At 43.3% G+C, this 16,707-nt stretch overlaps 1 protein-coding gene across 1 annotated transcript in view; it reads right to left on the bottom strand.

The window, feature by feature from the left end:
- The window catches only part of Melk (maternal embryonic leucine zipper kinase), a 54,990-nt gene extending 41,981 nt beyond the window's left edge, over window positions 1-13,009 (bottom strand). Inside the window, exons 1-7 of the mRNA XM_021159944.2 lie at window positions 12,832-13,009; window positions 10,157-10,252; window positions 8,091-8,176; window positions 7,513-7,629; window positions 5,565-5,708; window positions 4,244-4,312; window positions 2,305-2,397 (exon numbers count right to left, since the gene is read on the bottom strand). Of these exons, the coding sequence (XP_021015603.1) occupies window positions 2,305-2,397; window positions 4,244-4,312; window positions 5,565-5,708; window positions 7,513-7,629; window positions 8,091-8,176; window positions 10,157-10,214 (567 nt within the window). The 5' untranslated portion in view covers window positions 10,215-10,252; window positions 12,832-13,009. The remainder of the gene's footprint in view (window positions 1-2,304; window positions 2,398-4,243; window positions 4,313-5,564; window positions 5,709-7,512; window positions 7,630-8,090; window positions 8,177-10,156; window positions 10,253-12,831) is intronic.
- Window positions 13,010-16,707: the final 3,698 nt, after the last annotated feature.

Genomic DNA, 16,707 nt, shown 5'->3' with positions numbered 1-16,707 from the left:
CCTAGCCAGAACTGGAGAACTCCAGGGTTCAGTAACACCCTGCCTCAATAATGTGCAAACTATCAACCTGATGTCAACTTCAGACCTACACACATAAATATATGAACACCGATATATGCACATCAAACACACACACACACACACACACACACACACACACACACGAAAAACGTCCTTTTCAGGAGGCTGAGGCAGGAGGACCTCAGGTTTCCAACTGAAGACTCAGCAAGATCCTGTCTCAAAATTACAAAGAAAAAAATATCAACAACAGAACTAAAGGGATAGTGATTTAGTCAGTGATATAGTGTTAACATATTCAAGGCCCTAAGTTTAATATCCAGTAAAATACACATAGATGAAGCTACAGTCAGCACTCCAGTTACTGCCCAGCCTGCTGCCCTCCTGCAGCATACTCAATAAACTATTCTTCCAAAATAAATAAACAAATAAGCATTTTCCCTGCCATTGCCAAGCCTCCCAGAGGAAGGGCCTCAAAGTGCATTCAGGATTCAGTTTCACCCTTTGCCACCTCCATGGCCAAGGAAGGCACTGCTGCTGGAGGTGCACTACCAGCTTTACAAGAGGAGCTTAAGAATACGTTCAACCAAGCCAGGCATGGTGGCACACGCCTTTCATCCCAGCACTCAGAAGGCAGAGAGGCAGGCGGATTTCTGAGTTCAAGGCTAACCTGGTCTACCAAGTGAGTTCCAAGACAGCCAGGCCTATACAGGGAAACCTGTCTCGAAAAACCCAAAAAAGTAAAACAAAGAATATGTTCAACCATGAAAGCCTAGCACAGGATTCACAGAACTGAAAGCCTTAGGCAAGCTCCAAGCACATCTTTGTGTGTCTGTTCCCAATTGTGTATGTATATGTGTGTTTATCAGGTTGTTTGCATGTATACCAGGATGATGGAGACCCTTTGTGCTGAGCACCAAATCAACCTAAAGTTGACCCAACAAGCTAAAGAGCTAGGCCTCTGTGTGTAGCTATCAAGGTGGGATACCCTCCCCCCCCCCGGGCCCCACCCCCACCCCATAAAGTAGTTGGTTGCAACTATGTAGCGGGTACAGACTGTGGCAAAGAATCTCAGGCCAAGAGGTCATGGAAGAGCACTTCAAAAGCAAGAAATGAACAAATTAAAATTTTGGCTCATTTAACATAAATACACGAAAAAAAAAAAAAAAAAAACAGGCTGGCAAAATGACTCAGCAGGTAAAAGCTCTCCAAAGGTACTTGCTTGGTTACCAAGCCTGACGAGCTGAGTGCAGGGCCTGGACCCCAATGGTGGAGGAGAGAACTAACCCCAGAAGTTATCCTCCGGCATCCATATGTACACTGGGCCTGTGCTGCCCCAATGTACACACAAAATAAAGATATAACAGTTTTTAAAGAGATAATATATAAAAAAAATACAATACACGCAAATTCTTAATTAAAAAGGAATATGATGTCCAGGTCACATTCATATGATTTTTAAGAAGGATGTGCATAAAATTGTATGGAGAAAGAATTAAGCAAATAGGAAAGAATATAAATAATTACAAATTTAAATAAAAACATACCAAATGTCTTAATTCTATTTTTGTACAACACTTTAAATTTAGATCAAAATGAAGTCACTAAAAATATACAAATTCCCATCTATTCCTGTTTCAGATTAAGTAGGCTAGTATTTCTAAAGTTTCTCCCACATAGCACTTATGCCCAGAGATGTTCCATGAGAAACGTGGGTGCTGTAGGTAAAGCAAGCTGAGCCCAGCTGCCACCTGTGCTAGTCCCTTCCAGAGAGCACCCTGTACCAGACTGCAGGAAAGACAGGAGGCATTCAGCCCCACAGTTCCTGAGCTACTGACCACTCGTGTCTTGTTTCTTTATGACACTAACATCAGCACCACCTGAGCTGCAGAGAATGAGATAGCTGACTGAACTAAGACCCAAGGGCAAGCTGGCCGTGGTGACACACACCTTTAATCCCAGCACTCAGGAGGCAGAGATAGGTGGCTCTCTGTGAGTCTGAGGCCAGCCTGGTCTACAAAGAAGTCCAGGACAGCCACAAAGAAACCCTGTCTCAAAAAAAAAAAAAAACAAAAACAAACAAACAAACAAAAGAAACAAGTCAGCTATGCTCGAAGGGTAAGTTTTTCTCTGTGCTAATTAATAAACATCTTTGAAAACTGGGCCCAACACCATAGCCTTGGACCCTTCCTAGCTGACCTAACCAGTTCAAACTATAGCCACTATATACAAAAGCAAGCACAATGAGGATGAAGAGACACATCCGACTTAATCAGTAACAATTACCTCCGATCCAAGGTACGACTTCCCTTGTATTAGTTCAGGAGCTGCATAAGCAAGACTCCCACAGCACGTCTGCAGATGGTAGTCCTTGTTGCCCTACGTAACACAAAAACCAAAAAAAACTTGTAGTTATGGCCCCAGGAACAGTGACTCTCAGATCAGGCATGCTCCTGCACATTCGTAATCCCTGCACTTGACCAGAAGCAGCAAGAAGATCAGGAGTTCAAGATCAGACTCAGCTACATGAGACCAGTCTCAGAAAACAAAAATAAACATTAAAAGCATTAAACTTTGATAAATTCTCCCCTTTGAACTCAAAGAGAGGATAGATGAAAAATCATCCCCCAAAGTGAGGGTTTCCGCCACTGTTCTTTGTATATACGCACATGTGCACATATCAATTGGGATTCTCTACACTTCCAATACCACTCGACCTCCATGAAGATCCTCTCCCCTCAGATCACTCAGATCAACTGTATACTTCCCCAGATACGCATCTGCACAGTTATCAACCCCACATTTATCTAAGCACCCATGATTTCCCACACCCAAGTACTCAAGGAATACCCACAGAACTCAAGTCCCTAGCTTTAGCATCCCATCTTTGCCAATACAGAAGATCTTCCTTCTTGTTCTCAGGAAGAAGCAACTGCCTCATAGGAGAATGACCGCATTGCTAATCTATTGTCTAGCCTCGGTGCTAAGACCAATCACGGCCTTCCCCGGTGATCCCTTTGCCTCTTCTCTCCCACAGCAACATAGATAGGCCTTATAACAGCGAAGCTGCCGCTGCACTCCTGTGCTGAGCTCTACCAGAGGCAAAGGATCAAGAAACCTTATGACTCTGTTTACAAATGAGCCAGGCCGTGGTGACACAGTGAGAGCCCCACAGAACTGAGGCCAATCTTTCCCAAACCTCCCCATTTTTTAGATGCTGTCTATATGAGTTGAATCTGTGGCAGCCATTACCAAAAACCAAAAAAGCTAATGGGAGTCTTCTACAAACATCCCCACTACCTCCTGTGGAGAATATAACTTACATGCCAAAGGGTGATCTTTATAAGCTTTTGTGTCTGTAAAAAACCTTTTAAACCTGCCTTCTGAATCATCTGCTTCCAGACACAGGCCCCCACTGGTAATCTCAGAATAGACATCAGTGGGAGAAGCAGCAGAAAGAAGCAGACATTCAGAACTGAAGAGGCAAAATCTGCTTCCCTCTGCACCTTGCTAGTTCTGAGGGGCAGGAAATCATCATGGGACTACAAAGGGCTGAGACGAGTCTGCAATTTCAACATTCTTAATGAGTACAGACAGCTCATCTCAGCAGCGCAGCGCCATCATTAGAGAACCCAGAAGGAAGCCTCCAACCAGCAGCCTCACAGGAGACCTGCGGCAGCAGCAGAGCTGAGAAGTTCAAAGTCACCTCAAAGAGAAGTTATGCTGAAGAACACCAGCACTTACTACTTAGTGCAAATGAGGGGACTCCTGAGCAGAGTGACTGTAGAAGCCCATGGCCATCCACTCCCCTCTTCTTTCACAAGGCAAGGGGGTCACCTCGGCGTATAACTTATCCCTAGTTATATAACCACTTGGGTAACAAAAACTAGATACACACTAAATTCTCAACTTGTACACAAATGAACAAAGGCATCATCTAGTGGCAAAATACTCAAACTACAAACACATGATTCAGTGTCATATTATAATGGCTTCATGCTACCTGTCACTCGAGAGTCTCATAGCTTCCCTGTGGGGACTCACAATCTTGGTTCCATCTCAGAATTATGTCGCATACTTATAAAACTATTAATGCTAAGGATAAAATTTAATATTCCTCTAAATGGACATAGCCAAACAATAAAGATTAAGTGAAAGTCAGTGCAAAATAACACACCAGCAGGTATAGTTATAGACATAAACGCATTTTTATTTCCATACTTACCTTGGGTTTTGCACAAAGACCAAAGTCAATCAGCTTTAGCTTATGATTTTCATCAAATAATAAATTTTCCTGAGAAAACAAAGATATTTTGATAACTGTATTCTGATGTCCTAAGTCATACCCCACTTCTAACCATTTTCTAAAAATAATTTAGAGTTGTTTCTATTTGAAGCTGAGATCCAATATAAGTTAAAACATAGTAAAAGCTAATTAAAAAAACAAGAAAAAAAATAGAGCTAGGGATAAGTACACACCTTTAATGACGGTACTCAGGAGGCAGAAGCAAGGGGACCTGTTTGTGGCCAGCCTGGTCTACATAGTGAGTTCCAGGTCAGCTAGAGCTACATAGTAATACCCTGTCTTCCCCAACCCATCCCCCCAAACTCTGATTTAAAAAAAAAACAAAACAAGGAAAAGAAGAGAAAAAGGCTGGAGAACGGAAATGATACTCAGAGGAAGAGCCCCGAGCCAGCAACCCTGAGACCCTAGGTTTACTCCCCAGAACCACAAAAAGAAAGAAAAAGAGAGAGAGGTCTAGAGAGTTGGGCAGTGATGGCACACCTTTAGTCCCAGTACTTGGAAACAGAGGCAGGTGGGTTTCGGTGAATTCGAGGCCAGCCTGGTCTACAGAAAGAATTCCAGGACAGCCAGGGCTACACAGAGAAACCCTGTCTCAAAAACAAAACAAAAACAAAAAAACAAAAGAGAGACTAAATGGAACTCAGACCGAAGAGTTCAGTATAAAAACTAAAAAGAGATAACACTGCTGCAGACCGATCCTACATTCCTGACTCTGTCTTACAAAATTACGTTAAATATACACTCAGTATCACACACACTGGATCCTAAAAGCTAAAGGAATGCTCACATCTTTTATCAGTCTTTTAAGGTACAAGCTGTCAATTCTGCTGAGCTACCCCCTTCTTGGGGGGAATGGTTTGAAATTAAAGGAATATAATCTCAGCATTTTGGGTGGTTAAGATAGCAGTATCTTAAGCTGGGGGTAGCCAAGGCTATACTATGAGCTCTAGGCCAGCCTGGGCTATATAGGTAGACAATGTCTCAAACAAAAACAGAACACTGAATGGAAAATACTGGATGGCTCATTTTTCCCAGGGATAAAATCTTGACGAAGGGCTGCTATAATGTCACGTACATGAGGATGCTAAGAAAGAAATGTGAATGGCCAGATCCTGACTACAACAAGAATCTAAGGAGCAGAACTGGACGGTTTCTAAGCAGAGCATGTGGGCACCTGGAGAGATGAGGCACACCGTGCTGAACTCCCAGGTAAACATCTAAGGCTGATAGGGCCACTTACTGGTTTGAGGTCCCTGTGGGCATAGCCCTGGCTGTGGACATATGCAACTGCAGACAGTATCTGACGGAAGACGACCCGGGTCTCCTCTTCCGACAGGCGATCCTGGGAGATTATGTAGTCAAACAGCTCTCCTCCTGGACAGTACTTCAACAACAAGAGACTCACACTTACACACGTTACAGAAATCACTTCCCAGGAATGGAGAATGAAAGCACTGCAAACTCAATATGAGTTTAACTTTAAAGGCAAGGTAACTGAGTGAGAGAGCTGCACTCTCAGGATCCAACAACGCAGTGATTAGTCCAGAAAGGAGAACAATAAGTCTTCCCATGAGCAGCTTTAGTACCAATAAACAGAAGTTAAACCAACTACCACTGTGACTTTAAAAAGCTCACTCTGGGCTTGATATTTTTATAGCAAAGTACTAAAACTCATTCTCAAGTTAACAAATTCACATTTCCTACAGCCATCTAAAGTTACAAATGAAAGGCAGGCGTAAGTATTGTCTCTCCAGTAACCATTGCTGGCCATTGTCCAAAGACCACTGATTTTCAATCTCCCTAAAAAGAGCCCACTAGGGGTTCATGCTGAACAAGCATGAGGGCCTGAGTTCAGACCCCCAAGCACCCACATAAAAGCCTGCAGTTGGCAACACAGAGCTGTCATCCCAGCACAGAGGCAGGGACAAGCCTCTGTGACAAGGAGCTGGGGCCCTTGGCCAGCCAGCCTAACCCGGGTTCAGTGAGAGATCTTAACAAGGAAGGGAAAGAACAAGCTAGAAAGACACTCTGTGCTTCCACGTGCACGTGTGCAAGCGTGCATGCCCACAAGCACACAGATGTCTGACACAAAATCATGCACCTATCTATAGGCGAAAAGGCCAGTAAGGAAAAGAGCTTACGAAGCCCCCTGTTCAGGATTTATATAGCTAATGGTTGATAAGGGAGGGGAAACCTTTTCTTCAGGGATACAGTCATTAGTAAAGTAGCCATGCTCTTGTAAGCAACCCTCAAAAAAAGAAAAAGAAAAAGCAAAAGCAAAAGCAAGCAAAGACATGGGAGCAGAAGCAAGGCTGGCTGAGAAGAAGGGACCAGAGGCGGCAATGTAACAGAGATGGCCAAATATGGTCAGAACATTACATAGGAAGCTGGACAGATGGCTGAGGGGTTAACAGCCCTGGCTGCTCTTGCAGAGGATACACATTCATTTCTCAGCACCCACATGGCAGCTGACAGCTGTCTATTACTCCAGCCCCAGGGGATCCAACACCCTCTGTGGTTTCACCAGGCCCCAGGTACACAAATGGTGCAGACAGACAGACATGCAGGCAAAATACTCATAAACATAAAATAAATATATTTCATATACAAAAATGTGATGTATTAAATGTCACAATGTAACACGTTGTATATAATTAATATATACTAATAAAAGGCACAAAAAGGGCTAGCAAGATGGCTTTCATCCCAGGAACCCACATAAAGGTGAAAGAAAAGAACAAATAACAGTGACAGCTAGCTTTATCACCTAACACAACCTAGAATCACCTGGGCAGAGGATCATAGGTTGACTCGATGGGACTGGCCTGTGGGTATGTCTGTGGGAGACTGCCATTACCAAGTTCATTGATGTGGGAAGTCCCAGCCCACTATGGGTGGCACTGTTCCCTCGACAGGGATTTTGTACTGCGTATGAGACTGGAGAAATCCAGCTGAGCACAAGCAGACAAGCAAGCATTTATTTATTTCTCTCTCCTCTTAGTCTTCCTGTGACCCTGGAGCTGAGCTAACCCTTCCTCAATTATGCACTATAAGGAGTACTCTATCTATCCCAGCGACGGAGAGGAAACTGGAACAAACACTGATTCTTCAGGTAAGAAGACAGAGTTCTCTCTCACCTACTAAAAGAGCAAGCAAAAACTTGTAGTTGTCTGGAACCCAGCACTAACCTCCAGAATCATGAATATTTTGTTCTTTGTCTCCAGCACATGGTAGAGCTGACATATGTGCTGATGTCTCAGACTCTTCAGCGCATCCATCTCAGTTTTGACTCGGGGCAAATCACTCTGTTTGACAAAACATTGGTTCAGATAAGCAACAAGCTCTCTGGCAAGTGTTCCGAGCAGCAGCAACTTTCATACTAGGTCAACAGTACAATGCCTAGAATTCCTGAAAGAATCTCACACTAATGTAAAGGGACCATTCAAATATATATGTGCACATACATGTGTTCCCACACACATGCCATGCACACACACATATGAGAAGACATATACTTCTTAGGAGGGGGTGAAGACATACACCAGCAGCCCCAACTATCATGAGGGTGAGGCAGAGATGGCAAGCTGAAGGCCAACTTCCACACAAGGTGAGCCTAGGACAGCTTTATATAGGGAAACCTTGATCAAAATTAAGTTTTTAATGTCCTGAGAGACAAATATGACCAACATACTATAACTCATACATAAAAGTATCAATGGAACCTGGTATTTTGTACAATTAAAATAAAAAGTCATCTCAAACTTACCCCTAGTGCATTCTTATCCATGATTTTTATAGCTACCATTTCTCCAGTGAGGACATGGCAGGCCAGTTTGACCTTTGCAAAGCCACCTGAGTACAGAAAAATGCAAACGGAGAAAAATGAGGGCCCAAACACAGATGTTTTAAAAGACTCTATCAAGCCACGTTTTTCTGGAAAGTTTCCTTTCTTTTGTCACTTCCAACATGCTAGCCAGGATTGCAAATTCTTTTCGGTCCATGTTTCTAGACCAGTACTTGCAACCTGTGAATGACAACCCCTTGGGGTGGGGGTGGGGTCAAACCTTTCACCAGGGAACCTAAGACCATCAGAAAACAGATATTTATATGACAATTCCTAACAGTAGCCATTAAAGTTATGAAGTAGTAACACCACAACCTGTGTTAGAGAGAAGCAGCATTAGGAAGATTGAGAACTACTGTTCTAGACGGAATTTGTTTTCCTACCATGAACAGCAAATACCTAATTTTACAATAAAGAAGTAGGAAAAAACTATTCACTCAGCTGGGCATGGTGGCGTACGCCTTTGATCCCAGCACTCGGGAGGCAGAGGCAGGAGGATTTCTGAGTTCAGTTTGAGGCCAGCCTGGTCTACAGAGTGAGTTCCAGGACAGCCAGGGCTACACAGAAAAACCCTGTCTCGAAAAAAACAAAAAAAAAAAAATTCACTCTTTTAAAATATGCTCTATGGGAGCTGGAGATGGCTAATAAAGTATGTTTGTCACTCTTACAAACCATCAGAGTTCAATTCCCAGCACCCACATCAGGCAGCTCACAGCTGTCTATCACTCCAGCTCCAGACACACAGACACCCTCTCCTGTTCTCCTCAGACACCCACAGACATAAGGATTGCTCATGCACAGACCACACATACATATTAATAGAAGTAAATCTCTTTAACCAGACCACACATACATAGAAGTAAATCTCTAACCATATTCCATGTTTAATACTTCAATTAAATTTGCTTTATTATGAACATGCTAGAACACAATATAAAGTTACTAAAACTGAAGACAAATTATACAAAACTTCAATGAGCTTAAAAACTACAAATCAATTATGTATTAGAACTGGGTCAAAGGCTGATTAAATACTTCTAGCTATCTGAAAGATGTTCAAATTAATACACCCAAAAAGAAGTTTCTGATAGTTTCTACCATAGTCTTCCCCACTGTTCTCCCAGGTGGCTGGGCACAAGACCATGAGACTTCGTTTCTCTGGCATTCCATGCACAACTCATAGGCAAATCCCACCTACTTACACGGGGAAACAGACCAGTGACTTCCTGGGGGGAAAGGACCCAGGTTCTGACTAAATTGCCCAAGCCTTCTCTGAGCAGATAGCGCATGACTATCTATATAGTCACGTAAACTCAGACCTGTGCACGGTTTATTGTATGGTATAACTCAGTCTCACTAGCTTCACCCTAGCATTCTAACCATGCTGCCATCCTCGCCTGGCATGGACTCTCCTGCCTGCCATTGCTTCTGACAGCTATGCCCTCCCCCACCCAGGGTCTTCACTCCCAGGCAGCCAGGACGACCCTTTCAAAACAAAGGCCCTATCACTCCTGAGCTGAAAACTCTCCAGTGGCTTTAGTGACACTGAAATACAACACTTTCGTAGTGACCTGTGAGCCTCTCTCTGATAGGCTAGCTACCCTTGCTCTACTCTGCTTGTTAAAGTGGGCAGAGGATCAGGAGAGATGGCTCAGCAGGCAAAGGCGACTGGCAACCTGCATCCCAGCCCCAGAAACCAAATAAAGGTGGAAAGGAATCTACTCCACAAAGCTGTCATTTGACCTCCATGTGTATGCTGTGGCATGTTCCCCACATACATCATACACACAGATGCACACCAGACAGACAGTCAGACAGACACAGACACACACACACACACACACTAAAATAAATTCAAACTTTTAATTATAGGTAAAGAAAAAATTTAAGCCACATCAATTATACTAAAAACCTCATGACCACCCAAATAGACCATACTTTGAATTACTTTATCCGTACTCTGCCTCCAAGAAAAAAATGACAATTACCTGTCCCAATAGTTTCATATAATTCATAGTATTTGAGGAGTTCGTCATAATCTTTCATAGTCCACCTGGAAGGTTATTCAAAATGACAACAAGAACCTGTAAAACAGAAGAAAGAGCACACATCTAATAAAAGGACTGTCAGAGCTCACCAGCTCCCTTTGCAAACAGGGATAAACACAAAGCTTAGGCATGTAAATGACCATGGAAGCACTAACTATCCATAGCAAAAATCAAACAAACAGAGCTGGGTGGAAGAGTCCCAGCACTCAGGAGGCAGAGGCAAGAGGATCTCTGAGTGCCAGGACAGCCAGGGCTACACAGAGAAACCCTGTCTCAAATATCAAAAACAAAACAAAACAAAAATCAAAACCTGGCTTCTGTCTCATATCATCCATACAAATCAAATTCCAATAAAGAGTTGAACTTACCAAGGTGATAGGACTTGCCTGTAATGCCAGTATTTGAAAAGTAGAAGCAGGAACTCAAGGTCTTCCTACACAGCAAGTTCTTCCAGCCTGGGCTACAGGAGACTATGCCTCAAACAACAAACCCACTTGTTCAGTGGGTAAAGGCACCTGCTACCAAGCCTGAAAACCTGAGTTTGATCCCAGAACCCCCATGACAGAAAGACCAACTCCCATAGCTGGCAACTAACCTACACACACACACACACAAACGCACACACAGTTACAACTGCATTACCAGGCGTGGCTCATAATTAACTTCTTCACAGATTCCTCCCTATGGAGTTTTAAAATGTCCAGTTCCTAGGAAAAGACTTGCACAAACACTAAATCCTTTTTTTCTGACTACCCTCTTCCCTGAAATCACACCATGTCTTTGAGTATCACCACTGTAAGGCTAGATTATATCTTCAAATCCAGGGAAGATCATTTTTGCTACTATTACAAAAACTAGCTGGGCAGAGGTGGCATCTTTAGTCCCAGCACTTGGGAGGCAGAGGCAGGCGGATCTTTGACTTCAAGACCAGCCTGGTCTACAGAGTGAGTTCCAGGACAGCCAGGGCTACACAGAGAAACCCTGTCTCAAAGCCTCCCCCCACCCCACCCCACCCCTCCCAAAAAGACTAGTGATTAGATCATGTTGTAGGTATAAAGCTGGGTCTAAATAATCTTACACATCCCATTTACCTTCTAGAAATTGGAATACAGAAAGCAAAAATATGATATCTCAGAACTCCTCTAGTTGGTGAAGAAATGGGGTATATGCAATAGAGAAACTTTTCTGAAAAAAATAAGAAATTAGCTAGATATTGGGAAATTTGTGATTCTGTTAGATAACTGTGGTACATGCCTTTGTACCAGCACTCAGGAACATAGGCAGGTAGGTGCATCTCTGTGAGTTAGAGGCCAGCTTGCACTATACAGTGAGTCCTCATAAAAGGCAAACTGAGGGTATTTTGCTACCAGCATGGTGTTATTTGAGCCATGCTATCACTTACTACAAAACACATTAACTTGCCTCTCATTGACACTGATCTGGTCATTTCAGATGAGAGTGCAGAATGGCTTACAACCTGGTCTTAGAATACAGTTGAGTGGCGGCACCCTTCTGCTCCCTTGCGGAGATTTCTGAGAGCAGCAATAGAGGCATTCATTCCCCAAAGCATTTAGGGACTAACCTGTCCATCTAGTTGGTTCATAATAGATAAAAGGGACAGAGCCACTGTTTCCACGAAGGGGTTTAAGAAGAAACAGAAGCCAAAACATGAACAAAAGTTGGGACTAAATCCTCTAGCCAAGCTGGGCGTGGTGGCGCACGCCTTTAATCCCAGCACTCGGGAGGCAGAGGCAGGTGGATTTCTGAGTTCGAGGCTCGCCTGGTCTACAGAGTGAGTTCCAGGACAGCCAGAGCTATACAGAGAAACTCTGTCTCGAAAAACCAAAAAAAAAAAAAAAATCCTCTAGCCAACATTTCAGACCCCTCTGAAACCCTCACTTCCTCCTCCTCCACTAACCACAGAAATCTACCTACCTCACCTTAGTGTGAGCTCCTGCCTTGGGATGAGAAGCAGGGAACTGCTCCCCTCCACACCCTTCTTGGCAGGAGCCACCTGGCTCCTCCATTTACTGCTATAGCCTCTGGGCGTCCTTACAATACGAGTCTCGGGCCACTTGCTTTGAAGAGGTGCAAGGCGAGGAAGGCTTTGGACTCCACAAAGTGGGTAATCACACATTCTCTTTTAACTGGAATACCCCAGAAAACTGAGTTGAAAAGTGTAAGTGCCTCAAAGCCCATCTCTGAATCGCTTTTGCAGACAGTCAAGAGCACTGAAACAGAACGGGAAATTCCCTCCGGGGCGTCAAATGCTCTGTCAAACTTTTATCAATTACCCGCTGAGCGGGGAATGGGGAGTGGGGAGCGCTCACGCCTGTATCCCCTGCTCTCAGGAAGCTAAGGCAGGCGGATCCAGAATTCAAGGACCACTTTGGCTACAAAGTGAGTTCGAGACCAGTGAGTTCAAGACGCAAGATACATCTCAGAACGCGAGACAAAAAAAAAAAAAAACCACCACCATCCACCATCTGTGAAAGGTCGAAAAACCTAGACGTTCTCACAGAGAACAGTGCTGATGGGTGGAACCCCAGGGAAGCTCCGTCTCCCGGCCACGCCCCACAAGGCCCAGAGTGCGGCCCGAGGACGGGAGAACTGACCTGAAGGGCAGCGGGCCCGGCAGGACCGAACAGGACGAACAGGACAGAAGGTGAAGCAGCCGGCTGCAGAATCTAGCAAAGCCGGAACAAGTCGGTGGGAATCTCTGCAGGATTCAAGTTCCAGCAGCTTCCGCCCGCCAAAGGAATCAAACCTCGCGGGCCGGAAGAGGCGGGGCCCAAGGAAGCCCAGTCCCAGGGAGGTGGGGCGGGGCCGGGAGAAAAACTGGGCGGGGCGATGGGGGCGGGGCGAGATAGGCTCAAACTTTTGATGGGATACTAAATGTGTAGGATGTCAAATGTTCAGTATCGGTAATGGTGAAGGCTTTAAGATACTGACTGAAGTCTCAGTACAAGGGAACGCCAGGGCCAAGAAGTGGGAGTGGGTGGGTAGGGGAGTTGTGGGGGGGGAGGGTATGGGGACTTTTGGGATAGCATTGGAAATGTAAATGAAGAAAATACCTAATTAAAAAAAAAAAAAGATACTGACTGAAGACTTAAGGCCTTGCCTTCTTCTTTCTTTTTTTTAAGAATATTTTTATTTTTAAAAAAATACCATTATTCTTTCATACATGTATACAATGAATGTTGATCATATCCACTTTATTCTCCCTTCTTGCTCCCCACACCACCCAAAACCCTCTCTCATCTTCACTTCCTTTTTTTTTTAATAGTTTGCCTTTACTAACTGCAGTGTACATATCTCATAGGGACAAGGAAAATTTTTCCAGAAGACATTGACTTGTTAAGTTTTCATATTTTAATCCCAGCACTTGGGAGGCAGAGGCAGGCAGATTTCTGAGTTCGAGGCCAGCCTGGTCTACAGAGTGAGTTCCAGGACAGCCAGGACTACCAAAAAAATAAAAAAAATAAATAAATAAAAAGTTTTCATATAATTAAGTTTTTTATGTTCTTAATTTTTCATTACATTCATTTATTCGTGTGTGCGCATGTGGGGGGGGCATGTGTCACTTCACACCTGTGGCAGTTAGAGAACAACTTTCAAGAGTTGGTTCTGTCTTGCCACTTAATGGGTCTAACTAATCAAGTCAAGCTGTCAACTTGGTACCAATTGCCATTACCCATTGACCCCTCTTTCCCCTGATCTTTTTCCCCCTTCTGGTTCATGGGAGGGCTCTCCCTGGCCTTGGCTATTCTAAGCAAGAGCTCTAACCTTGTGCCACTTTTCCCTGTGCATCTCACAATTCTTACTAAAATCTGGGGCTGGAGAGATGGCTCAGTGGTAAAAGCACCCGACTGCTCTTCCAAAGGTCCAGAGTTCAAATCCCAGCAACCACATGGTGGCTCACAACCATCCGTAATGAGATCTGACTCCCTCTTCTGGTGCATCTGAAGACAGCTACAGTGTACTTAGATATAATAAATAAATAAATCTTAAAAAAAAATAAAAAAAAATAAAAAATTTTAAAAAATCTGATGCTATGAGTTATAAAACCTAAATCAACTATCCATCAAGATGCTAGCAGTGTGGCTCATGGGTGAAGATTCTTGCCACTAGCCCTGACAACTTAAATTCAATCCCCAGAAATCTGACTTCCTCATTTACCCTCCCTGCAAACAAATACAGAAGTGATTTTTGGAAAAAAAAAAAAAAAAGAAAAAAAGAAAAAAAGAAAGAAAGAAAGAAAGAAAGAAAGAAAGAAAGAAAGAAAAATTCAATGCACCATAAACACCCAGTATGCCAATAGAAGTATTTTTCATCATAGCATCCTTATTAGACCTAGTCATGAGCTTGGTCATTATAAAACTTACATCGGTTGCATGAGTTAAATTGTAGTGACAGCCCAAACCAGAAAAATATTAGAGCCGGGCGTGGTGGCACACACCTTTAATCCCAGCACTCAAGAGGCAGAGGCAGGCAAATTTCTGAGTTCGAGGCCAGCCTGGTCTACAAAGTGAGTTCCAGGACAGCCAGGGCTACACAGAGAAACCCGAAAAAAACAAAAAACAAAAAACAAACAAACAAACAAAAAGAAACCCTGTCTCAAAAAAATATATATTAGGAGTTACAGCCATGGGGAAGAAAAAAATAAAGATGCATATGTATTTGCATCTTTATAATTATCAGCAGTTAATTCACATCTTCATGGACTGTCCGGTTTTGAAAGTAGCTACCAAAGAGACAGAGTGTACCAATGTACAGAGTTATTTAGTGAGCCCTCCCCACAGATAATCATAAAGCAAAATAGAACACGGGGCGTGCCCTAGGGCAACTCTGTTGAACCTGTATCAATGGACACATTTAGAGTCCCAATCTCTTTCATGAAGCCTGTCCAAGGGCAGGCTTTTAGAAACCTATTTCAGAGATGAGCTTGTGTTTGCGAATGGACTGTGGTTCCATCACCATTTATTGATGACAGACTGGCCCTTCTCACTACACTTCTACAAAGGAACTATTTCACTGGCTCCCAGTTTTGATTAGGATTATTGTCAACTTGACACAAACTAGAGGTATCTGGGAAGAGGGAACTTCAATTGAGAAAATGCCTCCCGGGCTGGAGAGATGGCTCAGTGGTTAAGAGCACTGTCTGCTCTTCCAGAGGTCCTGAGTTCAAATCCCAGCAACCACATGGTGGCTCACAACCATCTATAATAAGATCTGATGCCCTCTTCTTGTGTGTCTGAAAACAGTGTACTCACATAAAAAAATAAATCTTTGAGAGAGAGAGAGAGAGAATGCCTCCCATTGGATAGGCAAGCAAGTGGGGCATTTTCTTTTTTTCTTTTTCTATTTTTTAGTTTTTACTTAATTTTGTTTTATATGTATGTGTATGTGTGTTTTGCCTGTGTAGATATCTTAGCACCACATGTGTGCAGTGCCTCCAAAGACCAGAAGAGAGCACTTCTGATACCCTAGTTTAGGCACCACAGGGATGCTAGGAATTGAACCTCTGTCCTCTGGGAGAGCAGTCAACGTTCTTAAGCACTGAGCCATCCCTTCAGTCCTTATGTGGAGTATTTTCTTGATTGATGATTGATGTGAACGCTTCAAATTGTTGTAGGTAGGGCCACCACTGGGCAGGTGGTCCTGGGGTGTGTAAGAAGTCAGGCTGAGCAAGCCATGAGGAGCAAGCCAGTCAGCAGCACTCCTTCATGGTCTCTACTTTAATCCTATCTTCCTCCCTTCCTCGTTCCTGCCTTGAGTTCTTTCCTTGCCTTTTCCCAACGATGTGTAAGCCAAATAAACCCTTTGCTCCTCAGATTGCTTTGGTCATGATGTTTTACATAGCAATAGAGAGCAAACTAGAATACCCCTAGATGTTTAGTTTATAATAGTGAAGGGTTTTAGGGTTCTGGATAGAAGATTTTCAAGCAAAGGGGGAAACTTAAGGTAATATAAAGGATGGAAATATGAAGAGTGGGGAAAAGAGAAAGAAACTGTGTGAATGATAAAGAGACAGTTTGTGAGCTGGCGAGATGGCTCAGTGGTTAAGAGCACTAACTGCTCTTCCATAGGTCCTGAGCTCAAGTCCCAGCAACCACATGGTGGCTCACAACTGTTGGTAATGGGATCTGACACACTCTTCTGGTGTGTCTGAAGACAGCTACAGTGTACTCATATAAATAAAATAAATACATCTTTTAAAAAATAGAGTTTTGAAAAACTTAAAATTGCCAGTGGATTTCCGATCTCTGTGAGTTCAAGGCCAGCTCTGGTTTACAGATCAAGTTCCAGGACAAACCCTGACTCAAAAGGCTAAACAAACAAAGCCAACAACCAACAACCAAAAATAGTTACCACTTAGAAAGTGTATCAAGGTTATGATGAAAAAATTTAATATCTATTTAAAATTCCCAACATGATTTTGAGTGACTATTTTGAATAGCACCACACTGGAAAGAATAATTAGACCAGGT

Source organism: Mus caroli, chromosome 4 (assembly GCF_900094665.2).
Source record: "Mus caroli chromosome 4, CAROLI_EIJ_v1.1, whole genome shotgun sequence".
Lineage (NCBI taxonomy): Eukaryota > Metazoa > Chordata > Mammalia > Rodentia > Muridae > Mus > Mus caroli.
This window is presented reverse-complemented; position numbering and strand designations above follow the sequence as displayed.